At 46.7% G+C, this 14,915-nt stretch overlaps 2 protein-coding genes across 3 annotated transcripts in view; both read left to right on the top strand.

Annotated features, from left to right (window-relative positions):
* Positions 1-4,488, top strand: part of HOXD9 (homeobox D9) — a 28,352-nt gene extending 23,864 nt beyond the window's left edge. For both annotated transcript variants that reach the window (XM_081181612.1, XM_081181611.1), the window contains one exon: positions 378-4,488. In XM_081181612.1, coding sequence (XP_081037738.1) covers positions 378-619 — 242 coding nt within the window. In that variant the 3' untranslated portion in view covers positions 620-4,488. The remainder of the gene's footprint in view (positions 1-377) is intronic.
* A 3,664-nt stretch (positions 4,489-8,152) lies between these two features.
* On the top strand, positions 8,153-10,844 carry HOXD8 (homeobox D8). The gene is made up of 2 exons (XM_081183368.1): positions 8,153-9,061; positions 9,948-10,844. Exons 1-2 carry the CDS (start codon positions 8,455-8,457, stop codon positions 10,247-10,249), a joined length of 909 nt encoding a protein of 302 aa, XP_081039494.1. The 5' UTR covers positions 8,153-8,454; the 3' UTR covers positions 10,250-10,844.
* Positions 10,845-14,915: the final 4,071 nt, after the last annotated feature.

Genomic DNA, 14,915 nt, shown 5'->3' with positions numbered 1-14,915 from the left:
AAGAAATTGCACCCGCTTTGATTTATTACCCCAACCTGTAAGGCTCCAATGTGCAAAACCGATAGTTTTACTAACCTATAAAAACGTCTAGACGCCTACTCGAGCGCAAGCGGCAACAAGCAGCCATAAAAAAGGCTCCCCATAACCACCTACGGCCATCAAGAAGACATCATTTGTACAGTAAACAGACCGGGCCATTCAAGGTTTTATGATAATTCCTCCTCAATTGTGAAAAGAGCAGGCATCCTCCGTTAAATTAATTTAACGACCTTTCTCCCCTCCCCAACCCTCTCCCTACTTCAATGCCTGCCCCTCTTCTCCCTCCGAACCCTGACCTTCTCTCTCTCCCCCCCCCCTTCTTGCTCTCCCTTCTCCAGATAACCCCGCCGCGAACTGGATTCACGCTCGTTCCACCAGGAAAAAGCGTTGCCCTTACACAAAATTCCAAACTCTGGAACTGGAAAAGGAATTCCTCTTTAATATGTACCTCACCCGCGACCGCCGTTACGAAGTGGCTAGGATTTTAAACCTGACCGAGAGACAGGTTAAAATATGGTTTCAGAACCGAAGAATGAAAATGAAAAAGATGAACAAGGAAAAAGGGAATAAAGGGGACTAGCGCCTTGAGGGTGTGCGTGCGTGCGTTTGTGGAAATGTGCTGGGCTTTCTATGAAGATACACACAAAAGTATCGATATTAATTATTGTCATTGTCATTATTAATATTATTATTATTATTATGTTGCCAGGTCCACTGGCTCGAAAACTTCCTATTGATCTGGTGGGTTTATTCTTTAGATAGCAGTAATGTGGTCGATGTCAGGTATTTTGGAAAGGAAAGGGCTGGGTGTGGAGAATGTATTTGGTAAAAGTTGCTTCTTTCCCCGCGCCTCCAGTTTGGTTTTAAGATATTGTGAGTGCACGTTAGGGTTGTTCTTTTTTTGGGGGGGGGCTTTATCTAAATACTAACTAAATGTTTGACATGCTACTTCCAAGTGACCCTAGACTAGAGAGAGAGAGAGAGAAAGAAAGAGAGAAAGTGGAGGGGTTGTAAGATGGGGGGACAGTCGCTTTTCCAAACTGAAGGCAAAGGCGGCGATGAAGACGATAATACTGAATGACAGCCAGGATTACCTTGATGGCAATAGTGCGTTTACCTCGGACTTTCCAAAAAGGAAAAGCGGAGAGGGGGGAGGGGAGGACTCCAGACCCTGCGCATCGCTTTTTTTCTGCAGGTTATGCAGACTCTTGCTGAGTCTTGCCAGATCGAGGCTGTGAAATGTTTTTTTAAAAAAATATATATATATAAAATATTTTTAATATCTCCCCCCCTGGCTGCCCGTTTCATCCTCTCCAGTGCACTGTATTAAAAGCGGTACTTGAAACAGTATTAACTTCCACAGGCCCCGCGGCTTAACAGTTCTGAGCACCCGTCCCCATTGACTGAGGCCTGGAACTCTACCTAAGGACTTAATTTTTAAAATAATAATAATGTAATTGTCATAGGTTATTATAATAAAGGCTGAGCTGGTGAAATAACAGTAATAATAATAAATTGGCTGGGAAGATGGGGGTTTGCGTGTGCTGGGGAATAAGATGTAATGTGCGTGCAAACGCGCCCGCGGTTTGCCTTTGACTTCTCTCTGCAAAGTGGAAATAAACAGACAGCGCCGGAGTATAAACGAAACCGCCGCCCCCTCCAAAGAGAGAGAGAGAGAGAGAGAGAGAGAGAGAGAGAGAGAGAGAGAGAGAGAGAGAGAGAGAGAAGGAAAAAAAGAAAACCCCAGTCTTTCTGCGCTCTCTGTAATAAAGATGCCTTGCATATAACCCGCAGGAAGCCATTTGCAGACGACGGGACGCTTCCTCTGTTCCTAGAGAGGCAGGAGGTATCCACCGACACCGGTTCATCATTCTCCACTCCTGAATATTATTATACCAATCGTGGACACGAAGGAAGGGTTTCAGCAGGTCAACTGTATAACAGCTAGTACAGAGCAGGCCTGCATGACCCCCGCCCGCCCTGCTTCCTTCCCTTCCCCACTCCTCCTGGATATCTTTTCTATTTGAACCTGACTTGCTCCCAAATCTCTCCCTCCCCCCCACCTCTGCCAGCAACCGAGCAAAAGAACTGGTCTTTAAGCCACGATCTAAATATGCGGAGATATATCCTAGGACAGGTCGAGAGCGTTTGCCCCGGGTTCATAGCCTCTAGGACCTTCTTTTATGAGAACATTTCCTGGTTGCAATTGTGAGTGGTGGACGCACCTACTTGATGGCGGTGCGTGGCGCAAGCTTCGTACCCTTTCTTATAAAAATAAATCCGGAACATAACCAACCCCCCCCCCACCCCACAAAACCCCCGAAAGGTTCATGTAGCAATTTCAGGGTTGGGGTGTGGGAATCTGTAAGGAAAACATAGAGGTCCTCAAATAAGACTGAAGTTAGTTCATAATTATGACGCCATGTCGCTCGTTCAAATTATTGGACCTTAAAGACACTTGATAGACATGATGATCAGCTCTGTCGGTATTTGTCAAGAGCTGCTTTAGTATGTACGTCCTTTTCGATCATACGGTTATCGGTACATATCACCAGATATATGCGCGTTATATGTGTGTGTGTGCGTATGTGAATTTCTGATAAGGACTTTGAAGCCACCCTGATGTAGAGATTTCAGCACATGCATAACTCCTCAATGGAAATAAATGGAACGTCCAAGTGTTAAACTTTAGCTGAGTCATGTATGTACATTGTATTTAAAAACACCAACACACACACACAATGCAATTGAGGTGTGGGCGGCAGGTTTCTGGGATATTTTAGAGAAGGAGAGGAGCGTTGTTCTGATGTGAGACACCATTTTAATTAAGCGTCTCGAGGAAAACATGGCCTCTCAAGCCATTTGAAAGAAGATTTAAGGTGAAGGGAAACAGGCACCGAGACCTGGGGGTCTGTAGATGCTATCACTTCCCCCTTCCCCTCAGAAAGACCCACAGCGATTAAGGCCTAGGAAAAGGTGTTGCTTTGCTTCCCCATTCATTGTCAACCCTATACCTATAATTCTTTTTAAAACAGGAAGAACCGAGGCGTAATAAAACCATTGAGAAGGCTAGACGTCTGGACCTAATGAGTTTACGATATGCGATGGCGCTTTTCTCTCTTTGAGACCATCTTATTTTGATGTTTGCGTTTGTTAGGATAGAACACCGATGCAGACAAAACCAGGTCTTAAAATCAGTACTATAAATTTCAATATGTCACCCCGGCTGGGCGAGACAGCAGTTTGGACGCCGCTGAAGTCTGAAAAGTGAGGAGATTAAGACCAATTCGGCTGGGTATGCCAATGGACCTGGAAGTAGCCATATATTAGAAAGTCAGGGGTTCTTTTGAAAACAAAAAACAAAAAAGACGAAGAGCTTGGTGTGCAAAAAGTGCAAGAGCAACAACACTCGTAAAGGTTAGGGCAATGCATAGAACTTGAAACAGGCGAGACTTTAGCATTGGGGAAGGTCCACCTTGGCTGGAACGGGACCGAATCTAAACTTGCCAAGGTTTGAACCCAAGTCCACGTTTATTTATTTCAAAATGCCATTGCAGCCCAGCTACGTAGCTGGATGTGCTTGGAAACATGGAAACGCTGCCATTCCCAAACCACTAGCCCTCCACTTCCAATAAGCCGAGTAACATTTGCTTAAGAGTCCGTTTCTTTTTTGGATATGTTGAGTGTCACAATAAAGCAGAAACGTGGATGTTGTTATGATTCCAAGTGTAAGTGCGCAAGCCGAAACTGACCAGCTCTCCGATGGGGAAAGGGAGAAATAAAATGACATAGGCAAGTTCAAGGCAGGAAGGTTTCTGAGCTTGAAATCGAAGCATAGAACAGAAACAGACAAAACAGAAACGGGAGGTTTGGTTTTATGCAAACTGCACTGGAACAGCAACGTGCTTCCTCGTTCGTGTTTTCACTTAATCCGACTTCATTAGGCATAAAGAAGTCGTTTCTTTGGTTAAGCAAAATTCCTATGATTAAAATCCTGTGCTCTTGATAACAAAAGGCAGCATTGTGTAGTCATTGTAAACATTTCCCCGTCATTCAAGATATAGGACTTGGCATATACCCCTTCTCACTTGTAAATATGAAGGATATTTCTCATTCTTTGTAACAATTGCACGCTCCTTTGAATTTTTTTTTGCATGACTTTAATCGTCTTTAGCCAGCGAAAAAGAAATATTTTATTAGAAACAACAACCAAGTGTTCCTTGCAAATATCTTTCTTTCACATTCATCGTAGAAAAAGCATAAACATGTGGCGTCAACCCGGGTTGCCGAACAAGATTTCATCTCACCACTAGAGGGCGGTGTTGCTCCATATTCTGATAATTTTCTGTATTCGGCCAGGATTATTTGTTTATTTAAAATATGTACAAGCTGTTTCTTTTAATCAATGAATTTTGTGTTTGTAGCTAAAAATAAACGAACATGACCGTCCTTTGCTATGATCTAACTAATTAAGAGGCGAGATGTACGCAGTCAGCACCTGAAAAAGTATCCACCCGTATAAATTTGCCAGTGACACCAAATTTAATTTCTGCAGAGTATGGGCATGTAAAATAAAAGCGCGCGGGGGGCTATTTGTGTCTACAGGCGAAATCAATTCATTCTTTTTATGATTAGAATTTCTACAAAAAGTTCGACGAGAACACCTCATTTCAATTATAGATATGTATGCGTATAGAAAGCACGTTTTACAAAAAAAGGAAGAATTAATGCTGATCGAACATCTTACGGCCGCAGCTTGTTTTCTGATTGTTATTCTAACTACCACCAGAAAGTATTCTAAATCCAGGAAGGTATTCTAGTATATTTCTCGTCTGTTCTTACCCTCCTTTTTCAAACCCAGGAAATATAGATTCGGATTAGGTTTAAGAACTGCAGAAGGAAAGAAGAGAAAACAATGAGGAGGCCTTTCTTTCGACGTGGAAACGCACACGGGACCTCTCTCTTTCTAAAAGAGACTCAGCTGCGACGAAAGGGTTTTCCATTGCATTGCCATTAAACTTGTATTTGATTTCCTCACACGCACACATCCATCCCTCCGAGTCCTACCCCCCCAGGTAGGATTTCAGAATCTAAAAAGATGCGCACACGGTTATGCATCTTAACAAAACATCTCAAAAGGGTGTTATCAGATATGCTTAATAAACAGAAAGGGGGTTTCTTTAGACTATAGAAAGTCAATAGGAGAAAATGAATTCACTGGAGAATTTGGTATCCCAAGAGACCACGCTAAGAGAGCGCTGGATTTGGTCTTTCATTCCGCGCTTCAACATTCGCTCTGATGAATCTGAAATAGTTGCAACAGCTGAAGAGACCAGGTAACTCCACTCGAGCGAACTCTACACTGTCAACGCTGGAGAAAAGCTTATAAGGCCAGGATCTATTTCTGCAGATAAAAATTATTCCATCTGTATCAGTAGGGTGCCTGTTTTATTGCATAGACGGGAACGTATTTTCACAGCGTAAGTAGCAGAGTTTGGTTGATCTAAGCTCCACCACAGCAGTGATTCAGCAATACTGCAACCTTCTTTCCTCAACACAACTGGATGGGGAAGCTTCCTCAAAACGCTCTTCTTCCCCTGCGTCTCCCAAGTTACACTCCAATGTTCGATTCCTTAAATTATTGTGGAATTTTCTTTTCCCCACCCCATGTCTTTTGTTATTAAAGTTAAAGACGGTACATTTTAATCATTATTATTAATTAAATGTGTATACCGCCTTTCACCCGAAGATCACAGGGCGGTATCACAACATAAAACTAGAAAAGGGAAACGCAAAATGGAAACTACACAGCGTACATTTTATGCGGCTGGGTTACGTGAATAAACGTGGCGGGCGGGGGATAGATGCTAGCATTTGTAAAAAGAAAAGAAAAGGACAACTTTTCGTGAAAGGACAATGACAAAGAGACATGTCATGTAACCACAATAATTTTATTGAACTCACACCAGATTGTCGTCTCTGTCTTCTCCCGCTTCTCTGTCTGGCTCTGTGCACTATTTCACCCATATAATTTATTCTTAGTTTAGTTTTGCAGTGAGTCCAGAACGGAATGGCATTTATTTTGTGAGATAAAGAAGTGTGTGGTTAATAATAATAATAATAGTAATAGTAATAGTAATAGCCTCCGCCCCGCCCCTTTCGCCCTTCCTCAAATAATGAGGGCAAACGCTACCGCATCTCGGAATCTGTCCACACGATTGCATTCCACACGGGGCTACCTCTGTTCAGCCGCTTTGGTTGTAACTACAGGGAAAATGCCCCGAAAAGAAAGGTCGTATGTATTCGAATTCCTGCCTCGGATCTAACAGGCTGAACCACCCCCGTCCCTTTCACCAGACTCCTCGGTCCACCCCAAGCATCAGGGGAAAACAGGAAAGTCCCATGCGCCCTTCTCGTTTGGCTACCCAAAACCAAGAAAAGAGGAGCCAGCCTTGGCCAAAATTTCGGCCCTCCAGCTCTGGAAAGGAAGGCGCTTAAATGCGGGCAGCGGCCTGTACTGTCCAGGGAGCTGGGGAAAGGCTACTGCGCGATCCTGCTGCTGTCCTCCTCCTCCTCCTCAGCCTCTTCCCTCTCTGCGTCCCTTCCACTTCGGAAAACATTCATTTATTTGGGATTCCGGCCCCGCCAGCTATGCTAGCACTCGCCGGTACTGCTCCCCATACTCGCTCACTCACTCACTGCCATCCACCCGCCACTCTCCCTCGCTCGGCTTGGCTTGGCTAATGACGTCCACCAAGGGTGAAATGATGGAAAGCATATTCATGGACATGACTTCCATTAAGTATCAATTAATCCGGGATCTGCAGCCAGGCGCGCAGTGCGTCAAGGGTAAATGGGCACCGCGTTTGAAATCGGCCTGCTGGCCTGAGCTCGCTCCCCGCAGCCTCATTTATTTTACTTATATTTACTTATTTACTTGCTTATCTAATAGAAATCCACATTCCATTGAGATCAATGGCAAAACACCCGTTGATTTCGCCTAGTTTTGCTACCCCACATCTCCGCCGTTTGCCTGGGCCTCCCCCTGCCCTTGCCCCCTCCAGCCTTTGATGGTTTATGACCTTCTGGGCCTGGACTTTACCAATACCATTGGATTTGAGCGCAGGAAGGACACCCACTCCTCCAATGCCGGTGGTTAATGGGTTTATGGGGGTGAGGAAGCGGCACCACTGCCTAAAAGCCATGCCCTTTGATCCCGGAAGTGGAAGCTCTGATCCCCTATCACCCTTGGTGTGTGTGGAAGTTGGGTCAAAACTCTGTACACGTCCAGAGACACGTGTCCTCCTTTATGATGTTTTCATGTCTCAGGGCTCTAAGGATCTAATGATGGCTTATGCGACACCCCCTCCTCCCCCAGCCAAGGAGAGAAATAACTATAGTACTTTTAGAAGACATCTGAAGACAGCCCTGCATAGGGAAGTTGTTCAATGTTCAACGTTTTATTACGTTTTTATATAATGTATGGCGGAAGCCTCCCAGAGTAGCAGTCAGATGGGCAGGGTAAAATAAAATAAAATAAAATAAAATAAAATAAAATGATGTCCCTATTTTCATCGGAGAAATTTTGGAGGGTATGCTTCAAGGCTTGGCCTAGAAATAGTCTCATTTTAAAAATAAAAATAAAAGTAGAACTTACAGCAGGGGTTGTCACCAAGCCAGCCAAATCCCCTCTTCTCCCTCCCTTCCACCCCAAGCTGGACTCCGCTAGGCCTCTCCATCCAACAGCCCAGTGCTTGCGCTTTATCTCACCCTGATCTCTCCTACTTTCTTTCTGCTTGGTGAGTTTTCGAGAAAATATGCATACGGCTGCGGGTGTGGAGGCTGAAGCGGGTGGGGGTGGGGAGAGAAAGGAAAGGAGGAAGGAAGGAAGAAAGGAAGAAAGGAAGAAAGAAAAAGAAAGAAAGAAAAAGAGGCCGCTTGCCTGAACAGCCGGTGGGGCAAGCTTCGGCTGCATGGATGGCTGCATGGGGCTGCTGCGCTGTTATTTATTTATTTCCCGGGGCTCGTTTTCTGCCTCCGGGAGGTGAGTGTAAACCGAAGCCAACAGGCTCTCCTGCCTTGCCCTGAACTCCGGCCCATGTGAGTGTGTGGCTGCGGCGGCGGCGGCGGAGCTGCCTGTGTGTGCCTAATAGGAAATAGTAAAAGCAGTGAGGCAGGTCAGTCAGTCGGGCAGCGATTAGATCCCAGCTCCGGACCTCACCAGCGCTGCCGTCCGCAGTGGTGGCAGGGGCAGCGGCGGCGGGCCGGCTGAGTAAAGTAGGAGTAAGGAAGGAGTAGCGAGGCAGTGGTTCGTGGGCTTCGGCTGGCCCAGCTGCTGCTGCTGCTGCTCCTCCTTCTCTTGCAGCTGCTGGTGGTGGCGCCTCCGCTCGCCGCCCCCCCTGCCGCCGCCCTCCGATGAGCTCCTACTTCGTCAATCCGCTCTACTCCAAGTACAAAGCGGCGGCGGCGGCGGCAGCTGCGGCGGCAGGAGCTGCAGGAGGAGGAGGGGGCGAGCAGCACATCAATCCCGCTTACTACGACTGTCACTTTGCGCCCGCCGCGGCCGCGGCCGCCCTGCTCTACGGGAACAGCGCGGCTGCAGCGGCGGCCGCCGCCGCCGCCGCCGCCTCGGGCTTCTCCCCTCCGCAGCCCCCACCTGGGCCTGGCTCGGGCGGCAGCGGCCCGGAATACTACCACCATCACCAGCAGCACCACGGGCACCACGGGCACCTAGCTGGAGGAAGCCCCTCAGCCTACCACCACCACCACCACCAGCCGCCGCCGCCGCCGCCTCCTCTGGCCCCGCAGGGCCCCTGCGCCGGCCTGCCTTGTCCGGGAGAGCCTGCCAAGTTTTACGGATACGATAACTTACAGAGACAGCCGATTTTTACGACACACCAAGAGGCCGAGCTGGTCCAGTATCCTGACTGTAAATCGTCCAGTGCTAATATTGGCGAGGACCCAGAGCACTTAAATCAGGGCGCGTCTCCTTCTCCAATGTTCCCCTGGATGAGACCACAAGGTTGGACGCGAGCGAAACCCCCGCTTCCCTTTGCCTTTGGCGCCGCGGCAACCCAGTCGCTGCCTCCTTCCTTTCTTCTCTGTCTTCTCTTTCTTACTTTCCTCTCCTGCCTTTGTCACAGCGGCCCCATTTTCCCTCTGTGCGTCTCAAGCCTTTCCTCTCCAAAACAAATCACAACCCAGCATCTATCCCTAAATTCAGATCCCCGCTTTTCTCTTTCTTTCTTTCTTTCTCTCTCTCTCTCACCTATAATTGACATGCAATTATTGCGGCGCTGTTATAACTTCCAGCTTCCAGCACACTTTCCACGATTCCCTCCACCCCCTTCGATAATCAGCCCCACCACGGACTGGAAGCCGTTAAGCCACAAATGTTATGAATCGTGGGATGAAACAAACAAACAAATAATTCGACCAGTCTTTAGAAGTAGTCTCCTTTCAGGGAGGTGCTGCTGTGGCGCGTTAAGCGCAAGCGAGGCAAACAACCCTAGACCAGATAACTCGGAGTACTTTGATTTAAAGGGGATTCCTCAACCTCCTCCCTGGAGAGAAAGCCCTGCTGAGTGCAGTGGGATTTATTTCTGGATAAACGTGCCTGCGCTAAATTTGTTCGCTGGAATACAGCTGGATCGAATAGACTTGCCTCAGCCTCTGGTCATGCAGTAGAAAGTACATCCCACGGAGTTAGATGACATTTATTCCCTAGGGCGTCACGAAGACCCCCGTGGGACTTATTTCCCAGTAAACCAGTTTAGGATGTTCTCCAAATCTCTAAGCACGCGTCGTGTGCGCGCGGGGTGGGGGGAGTCCTACTTGTTTCCAGTTTATTTGTGGGGTTTCGTTTCGTTTTAAAGAAACGCTGTGCTTTTTTGTTTCGTCTCAAATAGCAGCTCCTGGTAGGCGGAGAGGGAGACAGACCTACAGCCGCTTCCAGACTCTCGAGCTGGAGAAGGAGTTCCTTTTTAACCCCTACCTGACCAGGAAAAGAAGAATCGAGGTCTCCCATGCCCTCGGACTCACGGAGAGGCAGGTCAAGATCTGGTTTCAGAACAGGAGGATGAAGTGGAAAAAGGAGAACAACAAAGACAAGTTCCCGGCCGGCAGGCAGGAGGGGAAGGAAGGAGAGGAGGCCAAGACAGAAGCCCAGGAGGACCTTCTAGAAGAAGGAACAGAAGGCCCGACGAATTGAAGGTTCTCCTTGGACAAAGACAATGCCTGGGAGAGCGGGCGCGCGAGGGCACCAGCGGCCTCTCCTCCCGGCCTTCACGGGTCTTACTCAGGCACCTTTTTCACAAGGGCCCGACCTTGTCAGTCTGTTTGTTTTTTAAAGCTACCTTATGATGTTTCTGTACTTAGGTGAGAGTTTTATTTTATTTGTTACTGCACCCGGGGCGCCCTAAGCCGAGTCCCAGCTGACTGCTGCTGCTGCTGCTGCATCTTTCTCCATTTCGGCCCTCACGTGGAATTTGATACCGAAAACTATATAGCAATTTTCTACGCGTCCCCTCCTCGGTCTTTGTCTTCCTTTCTTCCTCTCCTCTCCTGTCCCCAAGCACAGAAAAGACAAAACCCAACCCAAATGCTCGAATCAAGCAAGTGCACTTGTAATCTCAAAACTTTCCTTCCAACTTATTTCTTGTAAAGTAAATTAATTTAGACATTATAATGATTTTTTTTTTGCGGGGGTGTGGGAAAGGGGGAAGAAGAAGGAGATATTTTAATGGCACATTGATACTGAATGATCGGTAATTGATCGAAATAAAACAAAGGTGATTCCACTGTAATATCCCTGGTCAGGTTTCTTCCTACGTTCCTGTTGTTGGCTGGTTGGTTTGTTTTTAATAAAAACGACAACAACCACCTCTCTGCGGAGCCCAAAAGTGCAGCGGGACTTAGAAAACGTAGGTCAAATTACTCCAAGCAAACTTTCGCGGTTTTGCTGAGAGAATAGCCCAACCGTCCAACAGCTATGAGGCCGAGGCGTTCAAGGATACAGCGTTCGCTGTTCTCTGCATTGACTGCACGAAGGTTTTTCCTTCGGCGCTCAGCGGGCAGGATTTGGGTACAGCTCTAACGGGCAGCTTCATTACGCATTTGCTGCTGCATTCCCCGAGTTGCATTAGCCTTATGGTAGCTACTGAAAAATGAAAAGTATTCGAGCGTTTAGTTATCTGCTATAGGAGGCTGATTCGGTTCTCTGTGGAAAACGCCTGCCCTGTACACATGAAGTGGAGTCCTATTGTTTTCAGCGCACTTACTTCCACAGACGTGTGTGTTTCGGTTTTCAACCGGGTTTCTTTCAAGGAAGCATGTTTTAGGCTTGACCCTTGGAAGTGGTTGCATTGCCAAGTACAGGAAGAAGAAGAAGGCCGGATCAGGTCGTCCAGGCAACAATCCTAGACTTGGAATTAAACCCCACTCAATCCAACGGGGCTTACTTCTGAGTAGACATGCCTAGGATTGTGCCAAAGGCACATGATGTTTCTATCCCGAATATGGCACAGTCCCAATCCAGTTTAAAATTAATCGTAAATAAATTCAATACGAAGCAATGGAGCAATGTTGGTCTCAGTGAGAGGCTTAACGGGGCAACCAGCTTTCTCTGCGCTGGGTCCCAGACAGTGGCGTAGCGTGGGTTGTCAGCACCCGGGGCAAAGCAAGTAATTTGCGCCCCCTAACCCGTGGATTTGCGCCCCCTAACCCGTGGATTTGCGCCCCCTAACCCTAACCCCCAGATGTTGCGCCCGGTGCGGCCGGCCCCCCCTGCACCCCCCACGCTACGCCACTGGTCCCAGAGGCTGCAGTCCTATGGACACTTGCGAGGAAGCTGCAGTGAGCACAGTGTGACACCCATCAAAGCAAGGAGGTTTAAAATTAATGGAAAGCCTTAGCCTGGTGTTGCAGAAAACTTCCCCACCCATCCCCGTCATAAGGGAGCAGTCTACCATATTACTAGATAAACAGCACGAGATGCCTCTCTCCATTTCTTCATGCCTTGCTTGATGTAAGCTGCTCAGGCCGCTGCTGAAGAAAGCATGGCGGGCTAGCTGGATTCAGCAAGACCCCCCCCCAATGCTATGTCATTCGTGCAACATCCCTGCGTATGTCTAGTCTGGGTTGGAAGTAAAGCGGAAGTTTGATTAGTAGCATTATTTTGTCAATTGACCATCTAAAACTTTAAGGATTTCCCAGAGGTGCCTGTGCTATATTTATATAAAAAAACTTGCCATTCTTACTACTAACACTATGGCTGAATTATTATTATTTTTTAAATCGTTTGTACAGCAGTGACTGTCTTAGTGCTCTTCCCACCATTTGGAGAGGTGCAATTCCTCATCCTCATCTTGGTCAGACTTTAGCTGTTGCGATAATTAGTGTTTACAGGAGTAATAAAAATCACCCTGAGCAGTAAGTAGGCTTTCACATGCTGTCTGTGCCATACATGCAACAGCACTATAAGGCAGGAGGTCCGTGTTATCCCCACAGTAAAAAGGAGATGAGACTGAGAGGTGTTAGTGGCTGCGACGGGACTGGAACGAGGTCTGAGTTAACGGCAGGGATAGGATTCAGCCCTGCGCCGCTCCAGAAGCCAACTCTGAAATAGCTGCAGATGGATATAACTTGCGAGAGGGGGACACACACACCGCTATTTGGGTTCATTAGTTCATAGAATCCCAAGATATAAGGGGCCTATGCATTGTTAATGCCTATAATCCCAGGATGAAGATCAGAGTGCTTAAGCGCTATAAATAAGGCACCTGTGCAAGAGTACTTAATTCATCGCTGGATTGTGGTCCGCGTGTGCAGTACACTTGCGATCAGAACTCCATTGATTCCAGTGGGGTCCAGGCGTGCCAGCGTTCTATGGATTTTGTCCAATGTCTGTGGTAGGTTTGTTGTTGTAGGTGTTATTCAGCAGAAAACGGGCAATTTAAGACTATCAAAGCATGGAAGTCCTGCAGATGACTGAAAACACTTCATGGAGCGATAGCAAAACAACAAAAAACTGTCCCAGGTTCTGAATAACGCGTGAGATTCCCACTGGCTTACACATATTTTTTTTTACACATTAACTTTATTAGCTTTATTTTCGACATTTTCTCCCCAGTAAAAAAAAATAAAATTATAACACACACACCGCTTAGTTGGTGAGAAAACTGAGGAGGGTGTGTGTGTGATTTTATTTCTCGGCTTTTGGGTGAACCTGCCTGCCCTTAATGCTATCAGATCCCATTCACTTCAACGGGATTTATTAAGGACTTTCACACGGGGGCTGGCTTGAATCAGGTAATCATATCTCCACATCAAAGTGCAAGGAAACCACCAGAATTCTCCTGGCAATTTCAAAGAGGTGGCTTCTCAATCTTAAATCATGCAGATAATTAAAAGGTAGAGCCTTCTCGCGCAAGAAACCTCAAATTGTCTGTCGCTGGAAATAATGGCCTTCAAATGGTGTGGGGAGCCCTCCCCGCGCAGCCCCCAGAAACCACACACAGAGGCCTAAGTGGAATTGTGTATGAAGTGGCCCATATATGCAGAAGAAGCCACACTTCATCAAAAATTAGTGGAGGATAAGAATTCGACTTCAGCTAATTCAGCTAAGCGCAGTTCTGTTGCTTTTCCACGGGACCAAATCCTTTTCGATGGGTGACTGTAGACAGAAACCCGGAAAGACCCCAAATGGCAGGAAATCAGCAACCTCTTGGTAGCTCATTTTATATGTAACATGTAGAACAACAGAGTTCTCAAAACTGAGAAGCATTATATTTGCATCAATCCTCCATCACCGTTTGGTACCCTGTCCACCAGTTCATCGAGCCTTTTTCTCGCTGCAAGGCGTGTTAACTCGGGCCACTTTTATCAGCCAAAATTAGGTCGCTGTAAGTCCTAAGGGCTTCTCCGTGTGTGTGTGTGTGTGTGTGTGCGCGCGCGTGCACGCGAGACCAGTAGAACTGAAATGTGTTGAAGTCCTGTGGCTGAATCTCTCCCATTGTTCTTATTATCAGTCTTGGAGACAGTCAATAGTTTCTTGTTTGCCCATATCAAAGCCCCTGAAACAAATTCACTTTAAATCTTTAAAGAGAGGGTGAAGTGGAATAAGGCGAAATGAGTGAACAGATACCAGGTCAAAGTCTGCTCTCATATAACCAGAATCCGGAGGATTTAGCTTTAACTAGAAGATTCCTCTATAGACATACACACACACCTACATACGCACACACGGAGGGTGAGAGAGAAAGGGTCTTGTTCATTTTGTTTTGCTTGCTTTGTGCATGTGTGTGTTACCATTCGCTCTGGTCTAATAATTTCCTTAGTATATATGTACATTTCAGCAGTTATGTTAGCTGTGAAATCAGCTAGCTAAGAAGAAAGTAGCGCCTATAATTTTCGAGGCTCTTCTCGAATTCAGAAAATAGCCCCTCCCCGCCGGAAACGCCTTCCTTGGCCACCGCATTCCTCTACAAGCAGCATAGTGGGCTGGGAACCCGTTCACGTAGAGGAACTGCGGCAAAAACTGTGAAGCAAAACAATTTGGTGCATTGATTTGCATAAATGCGGCAAAACGTCTCAGTGGTCAGTCTGGGATTGGTTATGCGGGTCTAAGATAAGCGAACTTTCAGAAACCTATATAGAAGGGATGGTGATTTTATTTTACTTTAAATGTAAATATACAAGTTAAATATTTGCAGACATTATTGGTAAAGTAGCAATACCTTTGCAACGAAGGGCAAAGCCTTAGTTCAATTGAGCCCTAGCGGAGGGAGAGTCATTTTGAGCATCTTAAACAATAAACCCTTTCAACTAGAAAAAAGTATTATCCGATATTTATTCCAAAATTGGATAAAAATGTCTGA

Source organism: Podarcis bocagei (assembly GCF_964188305.1).
Source record: "Podarcis bocagei genome assembly, chromosome: 1".
Classification (NCBI taxonomy): Eukaryota; Metazoa; Chordata; class Lepidosauria; order Squamata; family Lacertidae; genus Podarcis; species Podarcis bocagei.
This window is presented reverse-complemented; position numbering and strand designations above follow the sequence as displayed.